The sequence below is a fragment of the Lepidothrix coronata genome, unplaced genomic scaffold (assembly GCF_001604755.1).
Source record: "Lepidothrix coronata isolate B3197 unplaced genomic scaffold, Lepidothrix_coronata-1.0 Scaffold110, whole genome shotgun sequence".
Taxonomy (NCBI): Eukaryota; Metazoa; Chordata; class Aves; order Passeriformes; family Pipridae; genus Lepidothrix; species Lepidothrix coronata.
Genome location: NW_016690290.1, coordinates 2,290,136 through 2,316,589, shown reverse-complemented (window position 1 = coordinate 2,316,589; position 26,454 = coordinate 2,290,136). Strand labels below are relative to the sequence as shown.

Below are 26,454 nucleotides of genomic sequence, written 5' to 3'. Positions count from 1 at the left end.
TTCAGGTTGTGTTAACATTCAGGTAACTGTAGACTGAACAGCTCAGTTTGGGTGTCTAATGTAAATTAAAGACAAAGTGAAGTTTTCCTCAGTATTATAAAAACTTGGAAAGTGTAAAATCTAATTGCTTTTCAATGTGGTTCTTAACAGGTGAAAACAGAAGTAGTGCAGAGGCAGCTCATGAGAATGGCGCAGATAACGTGCGTTGGCTTAGGGGACATCTGTGATAGAATGGACTCACGAAGAATTGTTCTCTGACTATCCCCACAGGTGAAGTTTTGAGTCATTAGATACTTAGAGTTGCATTTCTTATGTAAACCTTATGTAAAGGTTTGTTTTTAGAGACCCCCCTCAGTTGGAGCCCTCGCACAGTTTGCTGTCAGCTGCCTGGATTTCAGTGTGCTGTGTGGGGTTCACACTAAGAGGTGAGGCCAGGAATGTTTGAAAGCATTTACAAGCCCAAGTGCAGTGGCCAGTTAGGATGTGCTGACCAGTGACACCAGCCAGGGCTGCTGCTGGGATGGTGCAAGCTGTGCTATAGGGTGCTTTTTTACACCCTGCAGTACAAGTAGTATGCCCAAATACATATTGCTGTGTCAGTCAGCTATCAACACCATCTTATTTTCCCCCATAGCTGCAAACTTACGAAATTTCTAAAGCTTTATAGGTTTTACTGAAAATCTTCACTCAAATACAAAGACACTGTTAAATAAGTTCAGCTTATACTGAAAATTTAGTTTTACCTTTTCTCTCCCTGTAACGTAAAAAAAAAATTGTTGACATCATTGAATTTGTCAAATTCCAGCAAAACAGAAGGCAAATCACAGATTGTTTGGAGTGTGACATACACATCTGTCTGTATTAATATGCATCATCATTAGAAGCCTGTATGTCTCTCAAACATCATCAGGTAAAGTAGCTGTCTTTAAAGCAGAGGAGAGAATAGCTTGGTCCTGTTATATAAAAAAATTTATTTGCCTTAATTGGGATGTCAGAATAACCCTTGTGCCTTCCTTCAGGTATTTAGAATTAAATTGCTCTTCTGAAATTTCTCTGTGGTGTTTGTTTGTCTTTTTTTTAAAAAAAAACAAACAAAAAACCAAGCACAAGGCAAAACTTAACACAAAAGCCATCTAAACCCCCTCCCCACCAGAATACACTGGGAGGTGAGAGAGACTTTTGCCTTGGCCAGTATATTTTTTGACCACTGGAATATCCCTAGCTATAATATTGAAAGGAATATTTTTTAGTCAATGCACTTTGGAACATTAGGGAAACTCCAGGAGGTTAGAGAAGTACTGATATGTCAGATCTAAAAGGAGATGGAGTGGATGAACATGGCAGGTAGTGACATGGTGCTGTGCAGAGGGCTGGCAGGTGCCCAGGTTACTTTGGGTGTTTGGGTAGCTCTGTGTGTGTTCATACATATGTAGTTCACGTTATTACCAGCTCTCCCATTTATTTTTTAGTACAGAGTTCAGTTAACAAGGAGAGAAAAGTATTAATCCTAGTAAATAAAGCTTTAAGAAAACAAGAGCTTGTTAAATTTATTATTTGACTTTGTTGAAGGACTTGATGTTGAGGACCTTACTGAATATTAACATTAGTACTGAATATCAGTAAATGCCATTTAGTTCAGGGTTAGTCTGATTTCAGGGGTTTACAAGAGTGAATAGTTTCCATGGATATTCAGCAAAACCTAATAATTGCTTGTCACAATTTGTTTAGTGATTTTTGTGGGTGCAAAATGTCTCTAAAAACTTTTGCACGATAAACTTGTGGTACTGTGACTGTCAGGTGAAGTAGGTCCAGTCAGGTATGTGTGTCCTAAGGCTGCTGCATGTGAAGCTCTGCACCTGGGAATAAGGCATTCCAGCTGCATTTAAATGAAGACACTGGATAAACAGCACAAACATGAGTTTCCAAGGTGATGCTGTGACAGTGAACCTAATGTAGTTCTAAAATGCATTAGTGGAGGGATATGTTCTTGCCTGTGTGGGGTGGGATGAAGTCATTCCCAAAATACTGTGTATCATTCTGGCCTCAGCACACACACACACAAGAAAACCCCCAACCAACTAACAAAAAAACAAAATTAGTCTGCAAGGGGGATTCATCCCCAGTTTGACAGAACACTGAGCTGTAGTGCCATGCAGTGAAATGTTAAGAATTTACTGTGCAGGGTCTCAGCAAAACTAAGGGGTGACTTGAGAAGAGTCCTCAGATACGTCCCTGACAAGATAATACTGGATATTAGTCAGCTTGTTTTAATCTTGCTGACAAACACAACAAGAATTTGTAGCCTGATAAATTCAAATTAAAAGATTTATGTTTTTCGCAGGGAAGGTGATTAACTGTTGGATTATGATATGAAGAGCAGTCCTGTGTTTCTTAATCTCTTAACATCTTTGAATCAAGATCGTGGAAAAAAAAAATCTGAAAATTGCTTCAGCCTGCTGCAAGGTGCTGAATCTTTTTTGTTTCATAGAATTGTCACTCAGAAGTGGTCAGGCTTGGTGATCAAATGACAGCTGCTAAAGAAAAAGGATGAGTAGCACCTCATCTTCTTGAACCAGCTTCCCTCTTTCAACAGAAATAGGTTTAGGACTTTTCCTTATCAATCCAGAACATGATCAAGCCAGTAAAATCTTCTGAGCAGATACTGATGTATACTGGAGGTGTGTCTAATAATGTCTGGGGAGCTGTTGGAAGGATAAATGTTACTTCCCTGCTGCCCGGGCCTGCTGCTGGCTCACATCCAGCTACTGGAAAGAACCTTGGCACAAGCACTGCTGCCCAGCCAGCCAGTCCCAAACCTGCATCTCCCAAGGAGTTCTTCCTTCCCAGTTCAAAGCATGGAAAATGCTCAGAAGGTGAAGCAAGGTGATTTTTATAGAATGCACTAAAGAAAATATAGCTCCATAAACTTGTATTCCATAAAGTTATTTATTGACTCATACTTTATATATCGCATTTATATGTATTGTGTGGAGTTATTTTATCTGCAGTGATCCTCGTTTTAAATTGGATGCTGAGTAAAATACTGACTTAATCAGGAATGAAATTAGGGAGCATAAAGCTGTGGAAGAAGGAGTAAACAACACAGTAATTTTGAGTTATGGTAATGTGTCATGTGTGGAGGCTTGACACAAGCATTTGACACTTTCTAAGCTCTCTAGAATGTTACAGTGAATAAATAGGCTGATGGTGGACTAAGCATGTCTAAGTGGAGATTGCTGGAAGCTAAAGTATTTTTCATGTGTTACCCATGTTAAAAAGGTGGGAAGGGGATAAGTAAGCTTGAGAATTCTGAGCAACAGAATTTGCGTATAATCCATGTGCTCCTCTGGGTGGTAGTTTCAATTTAAGCACCCAATGCTTGAGTTTGGCAGTTCTGGTTTCTCCTGGCTGCTTGTAAAAAGGTGAATGGTGTGGCTCTGCTGCTGCCACTTGAGCTCTTGGCAGAACTCTGTCTGTGCCCAGTCTGGGGTTGCTGTTCTGTGGTTCCCAGTGCTCACACAAGGCCAATTGCTTGGGTAGATGCTGTGAGTTCTGTGGTGAGCCTGTAGCTTGTAGGAGGAAGAAATGGGGTAAATACACCACAACTGATGGAAAATCTATTGTGGTAAGAGACTGTGGAGACACTGTAGGTTCAGCAAGGGATCAGCAGGTCCAGAGGCAAAGATCCCTAATCCCATGGCTGGGTGTTGGAATAAGGGTGGTAAACCACAGACATTACTGATTGCTCTCCCTACACAGCACTTCCTGCTTGAGCTTTTGGAGTCACACTGCTGGACTAAACAGACACTGATCTGTCCTGGACGAGCTTTTTTATGTTCATGTTGGACAAAGGGAATTTTCTTCCTTTTTTTCTCAGCCTACCAATAAAATCTGTGCAAGTGAATTTACAGGTTATGCCATGTTGTGAATAACACCAAAGCATTTAGGGAGGTGAAAGTCATGGCTTCCCTGGAAAATTAAGTTGACTTTCATCAGGATTATTGTGACCCCATCTCCTTCCATGTGTGTGCTGGCAGTTGAGTTGCCAGGCACTGAACTGGTCAGCTGAATTTGCTTCGTGGGGGCAACCAGATGTAAGTGGATGTGGAAAAAATGCAGCTCTAAGTTCGATTTGAGCCTTTGTGGAACCATGCCCCAAAATATTTTGGGGGTAAGTAAAGGCTTTCTGCAAAGGAGGCTGAGACCACAAGTAGTGATGGCGGGATATTTGCAAACATTTTTTACTCTTTTGAAATGGAGCAGTAAAGTTTGCTGTATGTTTAAAGTCGCTGTCCAGGGAATTGAATTCTCCCATTGTTTAACGTTGAAAGAGACATCGTGGCTCTGGACTGGCTCCTGGAAGAGCCTTTCACTGCAGTGAAACAGTGGTGATTTTTGGCCAATTGCTTCAGCTTCTTGTATAGTTTTTCTGTCTCCTCGTGTTCGATTTGCAAAGCTCTTCCATTGGAAACACTTCTAACATCCAAAGATTTAAAATGAAAGCAGGAAATGCTACTGAATTGAAAATGCCCTCTTGGTTTTGGCTGTATGATTCTATGACATAAGTTAACACTATTACATTTTCAACAGTAGCCTTCTCCTGTGTACTAAACTGTTTGCACTGGAGGTGCAATCTAAACTGCAGTTTTGCTTTCCCCTTAGAGGCACTTAGGAGTTCCCAGATTACAGGTTGGAAAAAAGAAGGCTAGTAGTTTCAGTCAAAGCTTATCAGATTATTAAAACCTTTCTTCTTTTCTTTTCTTTTTGGAGGATGGAAGAAGTTAGTGTTATCCAGCATTCCTGCTGAGTATATCACTTACTGCCACTTCTGATCTTTGAAGAGAGATTTATCGCTTCCTGTGGCAATACTGAATACTCAAAAGGTACTCATTGATTACTTGATCCTTGCCTACCTTCCATATTAATGCTCTCCTCTCCTTCCTGCTGAGGATGGCTGCTGTTCACTCCTGCCTACTCTGAGCTACTTGGAGCATTATATAAGCCCAGAGTATTTTATGCTTTGCTCCTGTAGTGTTCTGTCCTGTTGAAGCAGCTGCATCCTCTCCCTGTTCTACCAGTGTTTTGACCTACATGAAGAAGAATTTGTCAGCTTCCATGACGGTATGATGGAACAGACTATCAAATATTTAGATGTCTTACTTGCCTGACATGACATCTGTAATGTTTTTGGAGACATTCGCTTTGAGTGGCTTGTGCAAAAAAATCCTTAGGGATGTTTTCTCCAGCTCCATCAGATTCAAAAAAGGGAGATAGCACTCAATGTTTGTCCTGCTGTGTTACCAGTCTGGCTCTTCTTGGTTAGAAGTGCTTGATCCAGTGCACTTGTTGGTCAGTATGAAGTGTTATGTCCCAGAGCTGCCTCTTCAAACAGGCTGTTCTGTGCTGGCATTCAGGGAGACTTTTCAGCCACCTTCTGGCACTCAAGATACAACTTCTTGCTAAGATTCTGGAGGAAAAAAAGCACACAGTAGCCCTTACTTCTTCAAGGACAGATTTTTCTTTTTTCTCAGTTTAGATATACTCATTGTGGTCCTGGGTTTCCTACTGCAAATTAAAAACAAGTAGGGAGGTCCCTTGTCAGTGCTGCTTCTCCCTTTTCTATCTGAGGTTCCTGTAGGAGCCTTGTCTGATGTGAGTCTCTGTACTTCATAGCACATGTGGTTCTGTGTCTCCTAAACACTCTCCCTGTGCTCTTCTGATGCTGTACTCTTAAATACTGGGTGGCTTTGGGTATCCACCACTCTGAAAGTGCAGGTCAGTGGTAGATTGCTAGGAGTTACTGTACTTCTGCACATTTGCTAAAAACTGGCTGGTGTTTGAGAGCTTGCAGAGGTGTTCCAGGGCCTCTAGAACTTGTGTGGAAGTGAATGCTGAGACCAGTAAATCTCAGTCCTAAGAGCATCATAGTTAGAAGTACATAGATAGAAAAAAGCCTCACTGTGTTGTTTGAAGTTTAAGTGTATCCTTCATTTTATATAGTGCCAGAGAATGGTAAAATAATTTGGGTTGGAAGGGAGTTCTTGTGGTACCCTTGTTCAACCCCTGGCTCAGTGCAGGGGCAGCATTGATGTTAGATGAGGTTGTTTAGGGTTATATTTAGTAAATATTTTCATTCCCACAGCATCTCTGTGAACTGTTCTGAATTTGTGTTTAGTGTAGGAAAGAAAGATCTGCAATTATTGGTTTATTTCTCTTTCCCCCTACTAAGAGTTTGGGTACAATCTTATTCAAAACAGATCTCTCCACTGTTAAGTCAAGCAGAACACTAGGCTTGAAAAATAGAAGAAACTATTTCTTGATTCAAAATTTCAGGAAAACCCAAGTTAGGGTAAAAGAATAGCAGTAGATTAAAAGATGCTTCCATTCAATTCACTGTGCTCTGTTATGCTGGTGTGTGACAAAACTTCTGAGATGATACAATTCCACACGGGAGGTGTTCATTTGGTATCAAATGTCTTCTGAACGCAGAGGTCCTTCACCCTTAAGGTTTTTCTGTGTTAATTGACAGGTTTGTAAATTTGAGGAAATGGTAGTCTTCTCCAGGGTTGCACAGCACAGAAGCTGGCAAGGATGCAGCTTGCATCAGCAGTCTTAATATGCCCTTGGCAGTGGAGCACACCCTGTGTATTCCCTGAGCATCCCCTTTCCTGGTCAGGGGTTGTGTGTAGCATTTGTGATTTTTACAAAGTAAGTGTTAAATAAAAACAGATCTATTCCAAATGTTTTATTTTAAAAGGTCGCTATCACTGAGCACCACAGGTCCAACAAACCTCTTATCAGTCGTGCTCTTTGAAGCTGATAAACAATTAAAAATAGACTTGCCAAGTAAAAAATTCAGCCAGGACCCAGACTTGAGTGCCTTGTACTAAATAAATGACAGAAGAACGTGGGGAGGGAAGTACTTAAATTCAAAGGGTGTAGGACTGGTATGAAATCCAGCACTGCTTCGATCACATCACTGAGTGCAGCAAGAAGATGTGCCCCACTTAACAATTACTCTTGTGAACTCTCTTATCATTCCAGGGTTTTTAGCATGTGTGCATACTGAGGATTACAGGATGAGAAATAATGTGCTGTCTTATAAATATTGTAGTTCTGTGAATGTGAATATTTGAAGCTCTTAATTGGTAACGAAGTTCGCTTCAGTGAGCAGAGGCTGCTCTTCCTCAGGGTAGCAAGGTTAGAATTGTTAAAGCTGATTTTGTCTATTGATAGGGTTTCTTGCTGCATTGACAGTATGTAAGGAGTTATATTTGCTCTAATTTACGCCTCTTTAACAGTAAAAGCTCCTTTGGTGTGTGATTTGCTATTCCACAGCACAGGAGAAAAAGGCCATCTGAAGTAGGCACAGTCAGCTCTAAAATGTCATATTACACTCTTAATCTGATGTGAGGCATCCAGAGCTTTAGGTTGTAAGAACTGTAAATGCTGAATTCAGAGTTTGAGGACAGGGATAGAGAGGAGCTTGTAAAATGAGTTCAGTCATGCTGGTGAAAAGTAATAAAGCTGACTAAGATGCTCTTTTGGTTTTATTTATGGCTTTTTTTTTTTTTGTAAGTGAAGGGGTCCTCAAGCAGTTATCAATGCTGCTGCTATTAGAGGTGTGGGGCTACACATTTGCTGTTAAACAAGCATTAAACATTCAAACAGTCCTTTTACTACCCCCCCTTCCCTTCTTCCCTTTCTCTTTTATGTAGTTTCACTGGTACGACTCATCTGTTCTGTTCCAGAGGGTGTTCTGACCTCAAGAGCTGCATGAAGAATAGCCAGCATGAAGAGAACAAATCAGTCCAGGCAGAAGTGCAGAAGCAACAAGAACATAAATGTAAATTAAGGGGTTTTAAAGTGTGGTATGTGTTCCATGCTGAGGCAGTAGTTTCCTGAACGTAAAGCTTAACAGTGTGCTGGAAGAAACCCTCTTGTCATGCTTCTCTTTTGGCTGGCCTGAGTGTTTGGGTGCAGCAGAGACCTGGTCTGGATGGAAATAAGTATCTTTTTGGCTGGGTGAGTTCTGGCCTGGATTAGTTTCCTGACCAGTGGCTGCAGTCTTAAAAGTGCTTGTGCTGACATGAGGAATAGTTGGGTGATGGGAGGGAATGAATGGGCAGTTTAAAGGCAGGGATGGCTTCTCTGACAGTGTGTCTGAAAATGAGGCCTTGCTCCTTCCTGGTACAAAGGTTTTTTTCCTCCAAGGTCGAGTGCCTTTGTGGGGTATTGTTGTTTTTTTTTTTTTTCTTCATCTGCTTTGAAAGTTGATTGTAATGGCACTTTTAGGGCTGAGTGTATGAGAATATTTGGAATATGAGTATATATGAATATACCTGTGTGTATAAGATAAACGAAACTACTTAGCATTTCAGCATGAGGGTCACTTTAAAGGGTTCACCTGGGTTTGATTCTCTTTGTCTCATCCAGCGCTTATGAATTCAGATTAACTCTTCTGTGATCTGTGACTCAAAAGCAAGGATGTTTTAATTTAGTCTCTGGAAGTTTGTCTTGTCCACCACCCTTCTGCCACAGGTGCTTTCAAAACTCCTGGAATTTCCTGTCCCTGCTGCAACAGCAGTAAACTGCACCTCTGTGTTTGACAGCCTGACATTAAATTAACTAGCACTGACTTCAGGTTTCCTTGTGTGCATCAGGGTGTGATTTGTGAGGTGACTAATAGTCACTGCATGGGCAGCTGTTGTTCATAGCATAGGACCCACGTTACCATTCCAGGGATAAGCACTTCCTGCTCCTCCAATTTGAAGCCTGAATTCACTTGTCCAGGCAGAGTATCACTACTTAATGGATACTTGTGCAAAGATAAAAGAAATAGCTGTCCCCCAGAAGTTTAGTCTTGGATACTTGTTAATCCAGACGAAGCCTTAGAGGAAAACAAAACCCAAATACTTATTATGAAGTCTCCAGAATGCCATGAAACTTGTTGCACTGGTCTTTTTTCAGGTGTGGGAGTGGCTGGTGTTGCCACTTTGATATCATGCAAGGCTGTATCAGATGGCCAAAGAATCCTGCTCTGCTCACACTGATTTTGAAGAAGCAACTGTTTGGCTGTGAGCAGTTTGCTAATAGCCTAAATGAAAGCCTAACTTACTGTGTGATGGCAGAAGTGGCCACAAATACTTGTTGACAAAACTAATAATATTTTCCAGTATCTTCCTACAGTATTAGACTTTTTGTGGCAAGGGATTTTACAGGCTCTTCTAACCTGAAGTAATTTTCTGTTCTAAATTTAATACCTTCAAGTATTCTGGTGGTCTTTCATGAGCTCCTTTATCACTTTTATGTTATGAAGAGCTGTAGAAGGGAAGGAGTGATTACTTTTATGATCTAACATCAGCTAAAAGGGAATTCCTCTGTGACTGCTACTTTTAAAGTGTAAATCTTTCTGTATTTTACACCTGATTAAATTGCATGTTTGTCCTTCTGAAAAGAGCTGTCACAGTATTAGCAAAACGTGATACCTTCCTTAATATATTAAAAAGGGAAACCTTTTTTTTTTTTTAAAGATTGATATAAAAATATTTCATTCACATTTCCCAGCTTTCAGTAAAGGATTCTCAGAATGACTGAAGGCCTAGCAGTTATTGCAAGAAAGAGTGAAAAATGAAAGCTAAAATGTAAAAGAATATTACATAGGAACGGAAGGAGAAATTAAGGAAGAATGAACAAGGCCTAAGAACAAGACTATTTACTGTTTTTTGTAGGGATCCACTTAAAAGCTTTGAATCTCTCTGTGGAAGAATGTGCTCTTCTCATTGCCCTATTTAGAGAGACCAACCTGCCAGCACAGACACTTTGGTTAGGTAATCTCCACCTGCACTACCAAAGCTGGCTGTCTTCTCCCTTGGCAGGGTCAGTACTTAAGGAAACCTTTCCTCTGCAACTCTGCATTTGCAATTGCAGCTGTCATTCATGTAGCTGTTTTATGTGTTTCTTGGGACTTCTTTCCCTTGACAGGCCCCTTTTCATACACAGAAAAAGCACAAGCATTTATTAACTGGTGGTGAAGTTCACTCTTCTCCTGGGTTTCTTGCTTGTCCTTTTCCTTACTCCCTCCGAGATGCTGAAATATTTTTCAGAGTAATTGCTTAATAGTAGATTAATGAGACTGCCCTTTTTAATTTAAAACTGTAATAAATGTTTGAAGTAGTACATTTGACTTTTTTTGTTTGTTTTCAGTGCCAGTGTTGTAAGTGGCAAGGAGGAAATGAGAAAACAGCTGGAGCTGGGCGTGGCAGTCATAACTAGTGGATATGAAATCGAGTGCAGTAGGCAAAGGAAAGCTTTAAGTTTTTAGTGTGAGCAAATTACTTAGTAGAAGAAACTCATCCCAGCTTTTTAGTTTCCCCTATTGGTAGTAAATCTTTGATGTTTTGCGTGTGATATGCACAACTGGTCTGTTTGGATCCAACTGTACCTCTTGTCTTGAGTGTAGAACTGCTGAACTACTCCTAGAAACACCTCGAGTTCAAAAGCTTTATAGCTATTTGTGGGGTGCTGAGACCAAGCTACCAAACTCTGCCTGGGGTGCCTGGCCCTGCACAGAGCTCTTCAAGCACCTTCCTACCTCTTTCCAAACTGTGTCAGGATTTTTTGGTTCTAGTGCCACACTGTGTGGAGAACAAGAATTGGTGTCCTTTTAAACCCAGAGGGGAGCTGTGAGAAGCAGTTGCACATACACCTACTCTGTATTCTGGATTTGTTGCCTGTCTGGGGGTACCACTGATAAGCTGAGGAGGTCAGGAGCAGTTGTGGTGAATAGTAAGAAAGAGCATCTCTAGGAAAGGCAATACTTAATGCTTTGTGTTTTATGTATATCATGTCTGCTTTAGAATAAGTTACATTCGTGCCATGTTCATGTGTTATCAGGGAAGCTCTGCTGGAGGAAATGGCCTACTTGTTAAACTGCCTTATCTTTGGCTGTGCTTGGCTGGGAGCCTTTTCAGGGAAAAGATACGGCTGTTTCATGATGGGAAGGAGAATGGCCGAGCACTCCTGTGGTTATGCTGCATCTGCTAATGCCCTTAAATACTTACACAGACACGTGTGAACTGCAAGCAGGGAAAAAAAAAGGAAAAAAATGTCCATTGTCTGTAAACCCTGTTGAATATATTTTATTTTTTTTGAATCTTGCTTTAAATGGCAGACACACTGCACAACCGCAGACTCAGAGCTGAAGTTTTTGCTTATTCCTCTATTCAGCTTTCAAAGGTTCACAGGGTATGCAGGAGCAAAATAAATCTCCCATGTTTTAACTTAAGGCTTTATTTCCACTCCCATAACATTTGTAATAAGTGCCTAATCCATAAGTGTCAAAGCCATGTCAGTTTTTAGGTGGTACTGTGTGTGGATTTACTAGAATTCAAGGTCTGAATACCTTGAAAGGTAATAGGGTTTTTTGTTTGCAGTAATGCAAAGATATTTTTCAATGTTTTATGAATGCCAAAAAATTATTGACAGCATTTGACTTCATTGTTTCTGTTGGCATTTGTTGTTTTTTTTCCCTCAAGTGAAGAGTATATTACAGCACTAAATCTACTTTTCAATTGCTGTAGTGTCCCAGCAGTTTTTAATGACACTGTGCCTTGTTTGGCAAAAATATTTATTTTTCTGTTATTTAGTACATGAAACTTGATGCAGTTCAGGTTTTGTTAATTCTAACATTGGGTGAGAGGCAGAGCCTCTTTGGTAGTAGCTTTATTATAAAGAACACAGCTAGATAAACAGGCAGTGGCACTAACCATCCCTGTCTGGGTTTGTACTCTCTGCATTGACACCTACAGCAAGTTGTTTTTAATGCTTCTACAGTTCCCTTCCAGTACCTAAAGGAGCTCCAAGAGAGCTGGAGAGGGACTTTGGACAAGGGCATGGAGTGGCAGGACAAGGGAGAACGACTTCCTGCTGGCACAGGGCAGGGTTAGATTGTATATTAAGAAGAAATTCTTTGCTGTGAGTGTAGCTGGGCTGGGGCTCCTGTGCTGCAGTTATAGCACAGTTGGCACTAAATTATTTTACCTCAAGCAACCTTTTGGTTCCCTTTCGTTGGAACGAAGTGTCGGTTGTGTCAAATGCACAACCCTTCTGCTTTCTGCTTGTCTCAGATGAGCTGCCCATGGTTCTCTGAAGAAGCTTAGGTCTGTTGTTGGGACGTCACAGCTTTTTACCTGGTTAATTGGATTGTGACAGTGCCCTGAGCTGTTCAGTGGTGTGGTGTCTCTCGGTAGAGCCCGTTGAGTGAGTGTGTTTGTAAAGACTGACTTGAGCTGTTACGTGGGAATTGTGTTCATTTCAGATTTCTTTGGTTGCTCTCCTTATTGTGGAAGCTCTTCTTTTTCACTTTTTTTTTTTCAGTCTTGATTTACTGCATCATTTGTTAACCTGGTGCTTTGTTTTCCTTTTTTGATTCAGTCATTGTGGAACTGAGCTGTTGATGTAAGGTAGGAGTAACTGGTAGGAAGAGAGCTGGTGACAAAAGCCAGAAATAAAGAGTTGGGTTAAGTGTATACAAAACTCAGCAGTTTTTATTCCTAGTCTTCTGCTGCAGTGGTCTTAGCTCTAGCAAATGACACATCCTTCAATAAATATAAAACTTACCTGTAAAACTTACTTTGTGAAAAAGGCGGATTAAGTTTTAAAAAAAAAAAAGGTAAGTAAAAAAGTAGCAAATAGTTCAAGACAGAGTAATTGAGAAGTGACATGGACAGGCAGTGCAAAGCTGAGATGGAGTCTTTCCAGAAAGCTTATTTAATAGGAAAGAGTCAGTACATTTTCCCCTCTTAAGTTAGGGTCCATCCTGGGTGCCCCCTGGTTGGAGAAACTGGAAATTTGTAAATCCATGCTTTCTTCAGAAGAAATCTTGGCAGTGTGGCAAGATTTTTGAGCTGGCCAAGACATCAAATGAGACTCCTCCTGTATATTTGTGTATTTTTGTATGTTGTTAAAATATTCTAAAGGTTATAGTAACATTTTCCCTGTGGCAAGAGTTTGATTTCAAACTAGGCATTTTCAAATGCCTTTACTTTTCACTGAGAGGAACCTGCTCATATGTGTGCTGAGTGTTGGAGTCCAGGGGATCTGGGTCAGGATGCAGTGACAGACTGGAACAGTGGAGGTGGTGGGGTCAGGATGCAGTGGAGGGCAGGCACAGGGGAGGTGGCAGGGTCGGGATGCAGTGGAGGGCAGGGTCGGGATGCAGTGATGGAGGGGCAGGGAGGTGACAGCGGAGGTGGCAGGCCCGGTCCCGGTGCAGTGCCGTGTCTCGCCACGGCGGGGCAGCCGTGCCCCACTGTGTAACCCCCGCCCCCGATGAGTGACAGGGAACGGGGGTGAGAGATGGGAGAGGGAGGGATAGCGGGGTCTGAGTTTCTTTACTGGACGGTTGTGAGAATCCATCCGTTCATTTCACACCCGTACACACCTCACTGTGAGCATCTTTAACACGAGTTGTGCCTGCCCGCTTTTCCTTGGCCTCCCTGTACCTCTGCATTCCTAGGCTGGCAGACTTTTCCTGACAGCACGAGCCATGTGTCAAAGTGTTCAGGTGTGTGAGTGAGTGACCTGTTTCTCGGTGGACTTAGAATTTTCTGCTTTACAAGTCTGAATTGATGCCTTCCTACAACTCCACAGGAAGTCATGCTTCTGTAGGATCATAGAGGACACTGGCCAATTCTGGCTTGCTTTTGGGTGACTTAGCAGCCTTGTTACCAACTCTGATATTGGCAGTGAATGTGAAGGTCCTTATGAGAGCCTCACCTCTTCTCAGAGCTGCCTGTGCTTGTGTCAAGGTTGCAGATCTCCTCTATTCCTCTGCAAGGCACTAAAATTGCATTAGCTTTGCAGATGGGCATTTGCCATTTTGTCCCTTCATCTTAAATATTTCGGTTTTACACCCTGTGACCATTTATTTTGTTTAGCTGTGTCCTTCCTTTTCTTGTTCAGAGATTTTCGGTCACCTCAAAAGGCTTCTCTTCTGTTTCTCTCTCTCTCTCTCTGCAAATGCTTAAGGTAATTGTAAAACAGTTTCACAGTTGCTGTAGGCCAAAGACCAGCTCTGTTCTGATTGCCTGCTGTCTAGTGTTAAGTACTTACATCATCTTGTGTACTTCAGCTGTTTCTCCATATGGATTTGCTCCAACTTGAGAAGCTGATGGGTGGTAAAGGAAAGGCGAGGCCGGATCCCTGCAGGGAGTGCTCACGAAGCCATATGTCGGTATTCCTGGGTATCTGGTGCCCTCTGGAGACTGTGGCTGCCCACGACATAACGAATATCAAGACAGCACATTAATAGATGTCCCCAGTCCGAGCAGGCTGAGGAACAGTATGAGCTTTATTGTTCTCACAGCAGAGGTGGAGGATGCTAGGAAAGACAGTAGACTAAAAGCAAGAACTCTCTAAAAATAATAGCAATTACATGTCTTGTAATTCTTAAAGCAGACTGACAGCTGTGTTTCGTATTTATGTCTATAAGCTTTTGTATTTCAAAATTCAGTATGCAAGATTAAATGTAGATATTTGAAAATAGTTTGGTGACTTTTAAAGTGTTGAGGTAACAAGGGAGATTAAATATTTATGGTGATTAAATTCAGTTAGCTGGTCTGAGAGGCCAGTCAATCTAATGGGAAAATACAGAAGTCTCTTATCAAATCTGGAACTGGAATTAGGACTTAATCACAGGCTTAGTAAGGAAACTGGCTCTGTTATTACTTGCTTCAGCAGTACAGTTGATCTTGGTACCTTTCTAACACTTACGCAAGGGATATAAGAAATGATATCCTGATGCAGGGAATATGTTTGGCATGGTTGGGAAACCTGCTTTCGTTTCTACAAAATAAACCACCTGAAACAGAGGTAGACTTAGGAAATACTTCTTTACTGTGATCTTACTCTTTTCATTTGGGGAAGAAGACAGCTGCAAAATGATAATTTCTTCTGGCTCTTACTACTCTTGAAGGAACCCTCCTGCAGAATGAAAATACAGGAATTTCATATTTTTCCCTGACTGCAGAGAAGAACACTGGATGGTCTGAGGAAGAAGAAAATCTCAGTGTTATGCTTGTGTGCAGCTATTTTCAGAGTTAAAGTTAAGGCCCACCAAAATGCTGAGCTTCAGAATTGTTGTTTGTTTATGACTGTATAGGTGGATTTAACCCAGGCATCATCAGAATCCATCAGTTCTGACTCCACGTCATTTATGTTGAAATAAGGTTTTACCTGAGCCTGTCTCCTGCTGTGGCTCATTCAGCTGAAGAGGGAGGGCACAGTGCATCGTCCTCTGCTCTGCTCAGGGCCTGGCAGTGCCAGAGGTGGGAGCAGGAAATACTTTCTTTAAGGTTGGCTTTTTGCTTTTGAACAGTACAGTATTTTTGTACCTTTAAAATTTATAGCCAAAGACTGCCTCTGGTCCTGCTGAGCTGTGTGAAGTGATTAAACAAGCTCAATGAGGAATAATAATGCTGTTCATCTTGCTGGTGGGATTTGTGGTCTTTGAGAAGTGGGAACGTGCTTATCACTTTATCTCTCTTCCTTTCTTTCCTTCCTTTCCAAGAAGCTGGTACAGTTGTCTCCCTGCAGGCAGCATTCTGTGATTGCCTTGGTTTGCAGTGGTGATGGGCTCATGGAGACCTACAGCTCTCAGCTCCTGTTTTCTGATTCGTGGCTGCTGTTAAATTGGGTGTTTCCAGTTGGGCGACTTATTCTTCTGTGGGGTTTGTGCAGTTGTTAAGTACATCAGATGGTGTGTGGCATTCATTCTCTTGTTTTTACAGCAGGAAGGTGAAATGGAAGGTGAGGCAGTCGAAGCTATTGTGGAGGAATCAGAAACTTTCATTAAGGGAAAAGAGAGGAAAACCTATCAAAGACGCCGTGAAGGCGGGCAAGAGGATGATGCTTGTCATCTACCGCCAAACCAAGCAGATGGAGGTGAAGTAGTGCAGGACGTCAGCAGTGGGGTGCAGATGGTGATGATGGATCAGCTGGATCCAACTCTTCTTCAAATGAAGACTGAAGTAATGGAAGGTGCAGTGCCTCAAGAAACTGAGGCTACAGTGGATGACACACAGATCATAACACTTCAGGTTGTTAATATGGAAGAGCAGCCTATAAACCTTGGTGAGCTTCAGCTGGTCCAAGTACCTGTACCAGTGACTGTACCTGTGGCCACCACGTCTGTGGAAGAACTGCAGGGAGCTTATGAAAATGAGGTTTCCAAAGCAGGCCTGCAAGAGGGGGAGCCCATGATCTGTCACACCCTCCCTTTACCAGAAGGCTTCCAAGTAGTGAAAGTGGGTGCAAATGGTGAGGTGGAGACACTGGAACAAGGTGATCTTCAGCCACAGGAAGATCCCAATTGGCAAAAAGATCCAGACTATCAGCCACCAGCCAAAAAAACAAAGAAAAACAAAAAGAGTAAGCTTCGCTACACTGAGGAAGGCAAAGATGTGGATGTGTCTGTGTATGACTTTGAAGAGGAGCAGCAGGAGGGTTTGTTGTCCGAGGTTAATGCAGAAAAGGTGGTGGGCAATATGAAGCCACCTAAACCAACAAAAATTAAAAAGAAAGGTAAGCTCCCCGTCTGCAAGTGGATTTTGAAAATGCATTTGTTCTGGTGGGACCTTGCAATGGGATATGACTGAATAGAGGCAAGTTGGGAGGAAAGCAGACATGCCCAGTGGTTCTTGCTCTTTATATAATAGAGCTCGACTCCAGTGTTTCTTGGGCAAACCTCCCTTCTCTTCCATTTAGGCTGAGGGAGCTCATTTTCCTCAAGTATAATGCTGTGGCATTAATATTCCCATATAGCTACGATTGAAAAGATTGTTCTCTTTGCTGTAATACACATGTAACAGTTTGTGTGCATGTGGTTTACACCAGGAACCAATGCTATAATTAGTTCTGTGGGGCTTTTTCTAACCAATTGCTGGGTAAGGTAGATGGTGCAAAATACAGTAATAGATATGTTTGATTTTTTTGTTGTTTTTGGGGGGTTTTTTTGTTTGGTTGGTTTTTTTGTTAAAACTGTAAGTTGAGGAACCCTTTTTAGAGTGGAGAAGGAACACTGAGTGCTGGCATACTAATGAAAATCGAAGCCAAATCAGCCCCAGGCAATGCAGTTGGATTTAGTGCTGCACGGTGGCTCCTTGCAGTAGTTAAACCTCCAAGAATCTTTTCTTTTCCCTGCTGATCTCTGATGTTACACAGTAGACCACAGTGCTGTCAAAGGCTAAAGGTGGTTTCTTTCCTGACTAGGTGTAAAGAAGACATTCCAGTGTGAACTGTGCAGTTACACTTGTCCGCGTCGTTCCAACCTGGACCGCCACATGAAAAGCCACACCGATGAAAGACCACACAAGTGCCATCTCTGTGGCAGGGCTTTCCGGACAGTCACGTTGCTGAGGAACCACCTCAACACTCACACAGGTACTCTTGGTTTTGCACACATTGTTTTTGTAGGACCTGCTCTGTCATTAGAACAAATAGGTTTAAGAAGGTCTCTGCTGTTTTTTTCTAATTCCTCTTATGGAACAAGCTAAAAAGGAGGAGACCATGCAGTTGTTTTTAGCCTGGCCAGGTCAGCTGCAGAGCTTGTCCTGTTCACAAGTATAAAACTGGTCCTGGGCTTGATCTCAAATTACCTGAAGTTACAGGAATGTTCTCTTTGCCTTGAGCAGTAGTACTTGTGTTCTCAGATATATATTGTCTCTGCTGCGTGGAGAAAAGTACAATGAAAATGAGGCTGGAGTTAAACATAAGGGAATTAAAAATAACCAAAAATACCTAACCCCAAGGAATAAATTATAAACTGGATGAATGAAATTTATAGCTAGAAATTGTAACACATTTGTCTTGTTCTTTACCAGAGTTTCTGGTATGAAACTACAGGTAATTGAACTGTGAATATACTTAAGCTTGTGCCTTTCTGCCAAAAAAAACCCCACATATCCCTCATTTTCTCTGTGTACTTACACTATGTCTGATTTTGTGGTTTCAAATTTGTAAATAACCAAGTGATACAAAAAAGAGTCTGTTTCCTCACTGAAAGCATGTTAGTTCTCTGAGATCTTCAATCCATTTGTTATTTATACAAACCCTCTGACTTTTGTGTAAATTATTTACTGCTCTAATCTAATCTTTCAGAACACGAAAGCAGTGTTGCTAGTTCACTTGAAAAACAAAAACAAACCCAACCAAAACCGTCCCATATTTTCTTTTGTCACAAACTCTGCATGTCATTGCCTCCCTGTTTTGCTGCACACCATTAGGTACTCGCCCTCACAAGTGCCCAGACTGCGACATGGCCTTTGTGACCAGTGGAGAGTTGGTTCGGCATCGCCGCTACAAACATACCCACGAGAAACCCTTCAAGTGTTCCATGTGTGATTATGCCAGTGTGGAGGTATGTTAGTTACTTGTTACAGTGCTGAGTGCTTCCTTGTGCACTTCAAAGATTGTTCACCATCTGTTATAAACTCTGTTCTCAGGCATTTCCTTCCTCTTTGGCCATTTGGTTAAAAGGCTCTGAGCAAAAGATGTTATAAATCAGAGCTGCTCTTGGAAGCAAATGGTGGGGTTTCCTCAGTGAATCAGAAAGCAGTTTGAGATCACTTATGCACAGAAATCCTAGGTGATACCCATTTCCTCTTTATAGACAATAGTTGTCATTGTTTCTTAAATTATTTGGCCTTTAATATGATTGCAGGAATTGTAGCATGCTCCATGTTGAAGGAGACAGACGTTTCCTCCTGCAGTGGGGTGTCATTTCCGATCAGCGTTGCCCTCCCAGTTTAGAAACATGCATTCTGCAAATTATCTGTTTATGCCATGAAGGTGTCTGTAGCTAAAATTAATGAACCTTTGCCTCAATATTGGTGAAGAGCAGCTTTGCTAATATTGAATGATTGTCTAATTTGCTCAGGCACATTAAGCTTCCTTGAATGCTTCCCTTCCATGCAGTATTACCTATTTTACAGAACAGCTTTTATATTGTGATAGGAAATTGGAGCTAGATGATGAGCAGCTGGAATTTCTGCAGTGGAAGAAGGTTACAGTTGGGAGAGCTTGAGCAGGGGCTTCGTTTTTTTTTGGTTTTTTTTTCCTATCCACATGGTGCCTGCAGTGCTGTAATTCCAGGCCCTGTGGGTTTGAGTGCTGAATAAATTGTGTTGCAGGGTTTTTCATAGTATGAATTAGGAAAGAACAACCAAGTTGGTCCTTACAGGAGGTCATGCTGCTTTTTGTAGGCAAAGGTTGGTGATGAAGCAGCGTGGTCAGGCTGGAGTAGAACATGCAGTACCATTGGTGTTCTTGCTGACCTTTGAGCTGGGTTTGTACCTTCTCAATAAAAGCAGGAGAGGATCTCCAGGATACTTTGAAATTTTAGGGTGTCTTCAACTGCTGAGATGGTCAATAACAGTAAGTTGAGCACAGGAGTCTAAATCAGGCTGCAGTGAGTGTGGGAACAAGCATCAGGCAAGGCTGGGAGTGAGGCTGGGAGGTGAAGTGAACAGGAGTTAGTGGCTGTGCACAGTGTGAGAATGGCATTGAAACATGCTTGTTTGGATTTGTAACAAAATAAAAATAGACGACCTTAAACTCTTCACTGATTCCTCGTACCTTTGGCAGTCTGAGCTGCTCATCTGTGCTGACTTTCAGTCTTGCTCTTGACTCCCAGGTTAGCAAATTGAAACGCCACATTCGTTCTCACACTGGAGAGCGCCCGTTCCAGTGCAGCTTGTGCAGCTATGCCAGCAGGGACACCTACAAACTGAAGAGGCACATGAGGACCCACTCCGGTACTGATGCCATGTTTCCTTAGTGTCAGAGTGCTGAGGCTGTGTACAGTGTGTGCTGACACTTAAACAGCAAAAGAAATAGGGTTTTGTAGTTTTGTCTTAAACCTTTATGAAGTCTCTGGCTGAAGAGAATGCACCATGATTGATAAGCACTAATAAATTCATAACCTAATAGAATTACTGCACCGAGAAATGAGCTTGGAGGATTCTGATTTCCAGTTCGACTGTGAGGTGATAAAATACAGGCACTTGTAGTATGAACAGAAGAAACTTCTTCTGTTTTCAGTGTTCCACTTCCAGTTAAAGATTAGAGCCATTTACAGTTTTATGCTTTAGTGTAATTTTAAAAGCTTCTCATGCGTGTTAGTTTATACAGATGCTAAATTTTTTCTTCAATAGAAATGGAATTGATTTTACCACAGAATGTTACAGCAATTAATCATACTGCTAAAACTAAAGCGGGGGAAAAATGCTCTTTTATATATACATGAACATTCAGAACCCCCACTCCAAAAAAGGCTGATGCCACTTGCTGTCTTATGGGAGCCTGTGTGTAGGTCTTGCCTGAATTTCTCAGAGTAAGAATAATGTAACTTGCTGAAAGATTGAACTCGAGTTTCCTTGTAGAAAGATGCTTACTGGAGCTAAAACTTGTAGAGAAAGAGAAATTGAGCTCTTTGTAGAGTTACTGTTGTCTAGATGCCTGGTGCAAGTTTCTGGGAGGTCGTTTGGGGCTTCTTGGTAAGATTTCTTTTTAACAAAAGTACTTGTGCTATTTTTTCCTCTTGCCTCCTGAAGGAGAGAAGCCATATGAATGTTACATCTGCCACGCTCGCTTCACTCAGAGCGGTACCATGAAGATGCACATTTTGCAGAAGCACACGGAGAATGTGGCCAAATTCCACTGTCCTCACTGTGATACTGTCATAGCGAGAAAGAGTGACTTGGGTACGTATCCCCCAAACGTGGCTGTTTGCTGAAGGTGGTACAAAACTCTTCCCCAGCATTAGAGTGCTCTTAATCCAACGCATCTGGTGACTGCACAGCATGAAGCACAGCTTCACATGTGGGGCTGGTAATGCACACCTTTAGCTTACCATAGCTGCTGCAAATTAGAACAGTTTTCAGTTTCTTCCCATTATTTGAAGAAGTAATTTTTTTCCCCGAGCTTACAATACTGTTTTCAGGCTCATAGATGCAAGGCATTTATTGAACTTGGACTGAGATTCCAACAGCATAAGGACTGGGGTCTGAAAAGCCAGAGGATCACTTGGCTTGACCTCCTGCACATTAAGTGTCACGCAGAGATATTTTCATCAAGTTAAAAGGTTTGAATTAGACCAAATGTTTTAATTTTCTGGGGTGTGGAGCTGTGTGCCACAGACAGGGTAGGGGGGAAGTGTGTGCTCACAAAAGCCCTGAGTCCTTGCAGTAGGACAGTCTGGATCTAGTGAGCAGTACCCAGTGTGATTCCAGCAGGCAAGCTCTTATGTTCTAGAAGGTGACAAACAATATCGTGCCCAGAGCAGCTGAGGAGAAGGAAAGAGCCACGATTTGGCAGAACTTTCTGTCTATAAACAGAATTATCACCCAAGTAATGGGAAGGCAGGCTCCCTTCCAGTGAAGACAAGTGTAAAGTGCTACAGTGAGAAGCAGTTTGAGAGGATGGCAGTCAGATGATGTCAGGAGCAAACAAGCTGATTTAACAAGAGAGGAAAACTGATGTTAGCTATGAAGAATTTTTCTTCTAATAATGCTTTAATCTACCCTAAGCTACCTCGTGCAGCTGTGGTATGCTCTTAGTTGGAGGATTTTAAAGAAGTGACTAAAACCTCTGTCAGGATTATCTGCTGGTATCCCTGTTGCCTTCTAGCTCTGTCACACTCACTTCTAATCCTGCAGAAAATCCTGTTTTCCTCCAGTGAATTACCTGGCTTCTGTCTCTATCCAGGCAATTTGGGTTAGTCTTAAACATAACAGTCCACAAGACTCTTCATTTTGCCAATCATGTAATCAAACGTGAGCGTCCGGAATCGGCACAGATTGTAACTAATAACCAAATCTGGAGTCCTGTGGAAAAACTCAACGGGGTCTTTCTGCAAACTATTTCCATCTAGAAATTGTTCTAGTTGGTTTAACTTACGAGTCTTTTAGGTTTTCAGTTGAATCCTAAATTAACCATTTCACTGATTTTTTTGGCTGAGCTCAGGAGTGAAGATCACCAAAGGGCTGTTAGGCTTGGCTTTTCCTGCCTGGGGAGAACCATGGCGGTGAAAGCCTCTCCGATCTTTTCGTTCCTAGGTGTCCACTTGCGGAAGCAGCATTCCTACATCGAGCAGGGCAAGAAGTGTCGCTACTGCGACGCCGTGTTCCACGAGCGGTATGCCCTCATCCAGCACCAGAAGTCCCACAAGAACGAGAAGCGCTTCAAGTGTGACCAGTGTGATTATGCGTGCAGACAGGTGAGCTGGCGGGACTGGCACCCCCCGTGAGCCAGTTAGGACAGGAGCTAAAAATACGAAGTGGAAATCTTAGCTGTTAAGTTTTCGACCAGCTGTCAAGATCAAGTTAGTTGTCTTAAGTCTTTTGAAGGGTGTGAAGGAAAGTACAAGTGGCCTTTTCTTGGTGTGATGCTGCCCTGTAGAAAACCTTCTGTTTCACAACCTTGATGTACCTGTTGACCAAGGGATAAGAGTCCATATAGGATGGAAGTAGCTGGGACTGAATATGCCATCAGTCCAGATGTTCTCACGTCCCTGCGGAATCATCCTTTTCTTGATATTAAGCGTAAAGTTTTGGCTTCCTCGTAGCTGAAAATTCGCTCTTCTGATTCCATTTGCCTGAGTTCTCAAGTTATTTTTCCCTGTCTTGCCTGTCGGTGCCAGGAGCGACACATGGTCATGCACAAACGGACCCACACTGGAGAAAAGCCTTATGCCTGTAGCCATTGTGACAAAACCTTCCGCCAGAAGCAGCTCCTCGACATGCACTTCAAACGATACCACGATCCCACCTTCGTCCCTGCTGCCTTTGTCTGTTCCAAGTGCGGCAAAACCTTCACTCGCAGGGTGAGGGAATTGCACTGCTTTGAACTGGGGGGATGTTGGGGTGGAATGAGGTTTTTAGCCAAGGGGAGGGGGGTGTTTACCCAGCAGAAAGGCTGGGTGAGGTACAAGGTGCAATCCTGGTCTTTTAAATAGAGCCCTTCTGTCTGAGAGGAAAAGAGAGGGGAGAGACCTGGTGTAATTCAGGGTTAATACCAACACATATTAGCATTGACATCATGAGCAGTGTGGAAATGCAACTTCATTAATAAAGTTAATGTACTCATTTCCCCTAAACAATCTTGCTTAAGAAAAAAAAAGACTTAAGTTACCAGAAATGCGTTTAAAAATACAAACCCAGAACATCTGATCTTGAATTCAACGCGTGTTTTAATTTTTGTTGTGTTTTTAATCTTCCACTGAGTAGAACACAATGGCCAGACATGCTGATAACTGCTCTGGCCTAGATGGTGGGGAAGGAGAGAATGGAGGAGAGACAAAGAAGGGCAAACGTGGCCGAAAGAGAAAGATGCGATCTAAGAAAGAAGATTCCTCTGATAGTGGTAAGAACAGCTCAGTGCCTTCTGAGAATTACAGGCCTGTGATTCACTGCATGTGTTAGCTGTTGGTTTGCCAGTTCTGCAGGTTTGTTCTGGCACTTGAAAGAGTCTTGTCTGGTTGGCAAACAAAAAATGATAGTACGTGGCCAAGTACAGGGGAATATACTGCCTGTGAGGGATAATATGGATCCTGCTGTCCCAGGCCTGCTCCAGAGCACTATGGTTTAAAAAGCAGTTTGACACCCCTTGTGTCAGCTGTGCCATTCCTGTCCTGCCTGTGTGGCAAATTGGTAATTTTTTAAGAGTCCTGAAAGAAACTGTGTGGTTCTGTGGCACAGTGCTGTGAAATGGTACTTGATCTTGCTTGTGATATATCCAGACAACTGCACCACTGATTAACTTGGCAACTTCTGTGGGGGAAGGCTGGCAGCATCCAAGGGAGATGCTGGTGGAGATATGCTGTTTGTGAAGGAAAAACTCATAGTCCTCTCTCCTGGTAGAGACTCATCGGGGTGGGTTTCACACCTGGACACTGGGGCTGCTGGCTCTCCTGGCAGTGGCCTGGACAAGATGTTTGTTCATCAGAAGTCGTGGATTTGGGTTCCCACCTTCCATTTTGCAACCCTCTGCCCCTGTGGGTGGTGCAGGTGGGACTTGGAGGGACTGGTGGCTCCTCTGATGGGCCTGGGAGTAGCCCAGCAGTGTATTTGGTTCCCCTCCTACTGTTGTCTGTCTGAGCTCCTTTGTGGATGTGCAGAGTAGCTTTTATCACATAATCTAACATAATTATGTTTCCTTTTGCTTTCTGAAGGACAGCTTGTTCCCTCTAAGGTGGGAGTAACAGGTTAACAGTCTGTGCCACCAGCTTCTCAACAAAGGCTTTGTTTCCCTTCTTTCTTTATCAGAGTTGTCTCCTTTTGGATGAGGATTTGATGGTGCTTTGCTGTAGATGGATGTGTTTCATTCTTGTTTAAACTGAAGACTTACCTGAGATCATTTCTTACAGAGGAAAATGCTGAACCAGATTTGGATGATAACGAAGATGAGGAGGAGACCGCAGTAGAAATTGAGGCTGAACCAGAAGTTGAGCAAGAGGCTCCTGCACCACCTCCCAGTAAGAAACGAAGAGGAAGACCACCAGGCAAAGCTGCCACCCAACCAAAACAATCCCAGCGTAAGTCACTAATTGCAGCCTACCTTACACTGCTGGCTTGAGCACCTTTTCCTTTGGATTTGGCAGTTCTTGTAGGAGATGTAATCCCTTCAGTTGAGCTCATTTAAAAAGTTGATAACTGTGCTTGTCTCTGTATTGCCAAAAACCTTGAAATTTGTTGCAAGGGTATCCCGGTCATGAGGGAACCTGACCACTTGAGACCATGCCAAAAAGAAAGAACATTATTTTTTCTTCAGTATTATTTCATTTCATAGAACTACAAACTGTTCACTGCTTCTGGAACCAGTTATGGTGTCTCTGCTGATGTGCAGTTCCTGGTTAAGCAGCTGTCAGTACAGTCACTTTGGTGTTCCTATCTGTGTAGGCTTTTGCAGGTATTGCCACAAATGAAGTTGCTCCAGGCCTTTAGTTCTGAGCACAGGGCCAGTGCAGGTGTTGTTTCAACTCTACAGAGTTTTCTCTGTGATAATAGACATCGTAACTGTGCAAAGTCTAAGTAAATAAATTAAAGGAACAAAGCAGGAAGGGTAAATTTATTCCTTTAAGGAGGTGGTGGCTTCCTCAGTGGCTTGGCTGTCTGCTCAGTGCTGTGAGGGTGTCCTTTCTAGAATTAGTCTGTGGAAGTATTTCATGCTGAATTTGTCACTAGTATCACTAGAATTGAAAGATTTACCTTAGGCCCATACATTGATACAGAGGGGTTTTTGTTGATTACTCTGCAAAATCCATTGTTCTAATAATGTCTTAATATCAAAATACACACTGGAACTGTGGTACTGGGAGCACATCTTCATACAGGGGCAGAGAAATAGATGCTTGATGCTTGGGTGAGTGAGGTGGGTTGAATTGCTCCCCACTAATGTGGGAATGTGTGTTCCCTTTCCATGGAAGTGACTAAGTCTACCAAAAAGCTGTTTGAGGTCAGCTCTGGAACTAGTAAAATAATCTGGTTTACCCCCTTCCCCCCCCCCTTTTCTGCCCTTATAGCTGCAGCAATCATTCAGGTTGAAGACCAGCACACTGGTGAAATTGAAAATATTATAGTTGAAGTGAAGAAAGAACCTGATGCAGAAACAGCAGAGGAAGAGGAGGAAGCTCAGCCTCCTGTAGTGGAAGCTCCCAATGGAGACCTCACCCCTGAGATGATTCTCAGCATGATGGACCGGTGATGGAGGAAGACCACGCTGGCTGACTGAACTGGCCTGGGCTGTGTTTAAGCGGCTCAAATCTATTTTTCCTTTTATCTTTTTTCTTGGCTTTGGGAAATGCATCATTTTAGACCATTTTACCAAACATACTGGGAAAAAAAAAAACGATGTTAGAATGTGATTTAACTAGAACTTGCTGTTTTATGTTAGCATTACAGGATCATGGAACATTAGGAAATATTTTGGAGTCCTTGAGGGTTTCCTGTGAGATGCTTGATTTTAGTTTTGCTCTGAACTTGCATTGTAAAGCTGGTCCAAGGGCCGTGTTTACATGCACCAAGTTTTAATATACAAAAGCGGAAGCCTTGACTAGAGTATGTGGAAAACCACTCTGGACTTGCCCTTCCAGTTCCCAGAGTCCTTGAGCCTCTTCTCTCAGTAGTGTTTTTAACTGTAAATGCAGACTTGGGAGGGTTCTAGACTTTTGAAATGTTTTTTGGGTTTTTTTTTTGTTTTGTTTTTTTGTTTTTTGCTTTTTCCCACTGACTAGCTCTGGTTCTCCAAGTCAGCTGCACACGGTAGTTTTGGCATGCTCCAACTGGTTTCTGTCCTTAATATGCTTTGCTTTCTGCAAAGCATTTCTGTAATGGTCAAGCTTGTAAATAACTTTTTTTTTTTTTTTTACATTTTAATCTTTTTCCATTAATTAAGAGG

The 26,454-nt window shown here is 42.3% G+C and overlaps 1 protein-coding gene across 8 annotated transcripts; it reads left to right on the top strand.

Moving 5' to 3' along the window:
- CTCF (CCCTC-binding factor) lies at window positions 1-26,454 on the top strand. 8 transcript variants are annotated; one of them, XM_017824220.1, is made up of 14 exons: window positions 1-270; window positions 2,342-2,463; window positions 4,771-4,883; window positions 7,752-7,846; window positions 15,795-16,584; window positions 17,272-17,442; window positions 18,285-18,418; window positions 19,694-19,814; window positions 20,613-20,762; window positions 22,116-22,276; window positions 22,700-22,882; window positions 23,286-23,421; window positions 24,425-24,592; window positions 25,580-26,454. In XM_017824220.1, exons 4-14 carry the CDS (start codon window positions 7,793-7,795, stop codon window positions 25,759-25,761), a joined length of 2,250 nt encoding a protein of 749 aa, XP_017679709.1. In that variant the 5' UTR covers window positions 1-270; window positions 2,342-2,463; window positions 4,771-4,883; window positions 7,752-7,792; the 3' UTR covers window positions 25,762-26,454. The 8 variants fall into 8 exon arrangements, with proteins under 8 accessions (XP_017679709.1, XP_017679705.1, XP_017679707.1 ...); XM_017824216.1 differs by having other exon boundaries at window positions 15,792-16,584; XM_017824218.1 differs by having other exon boundaries at window positions 7,719-7,846; window positions 15,792-16,584.

Bases quoted from the DNA above. Each gene is read 5' to 3' on its own strand.
- CTCF (XM_017824217.1), top strand. From the start codon at position 7,793: ATGAAGAGAACAAATCAGTCCAGGCAGAAGTGCAGAAGCAACAAGAAC. The intron at 22,277-22,699 runs GTGAGCTGGCGG...TGTCGGTGCCAG, and splicing joins GTGATTATGCGTGCAGACAG to GAGCGACACATGGTCATGCA. The intron at 22,883-23,285 runs GTGAGGGAATTG...TCCACTGAGTAG, and splicing joins GCAAAACCTTCACTCGCAGG to AACACAATGGCCAGACATGC.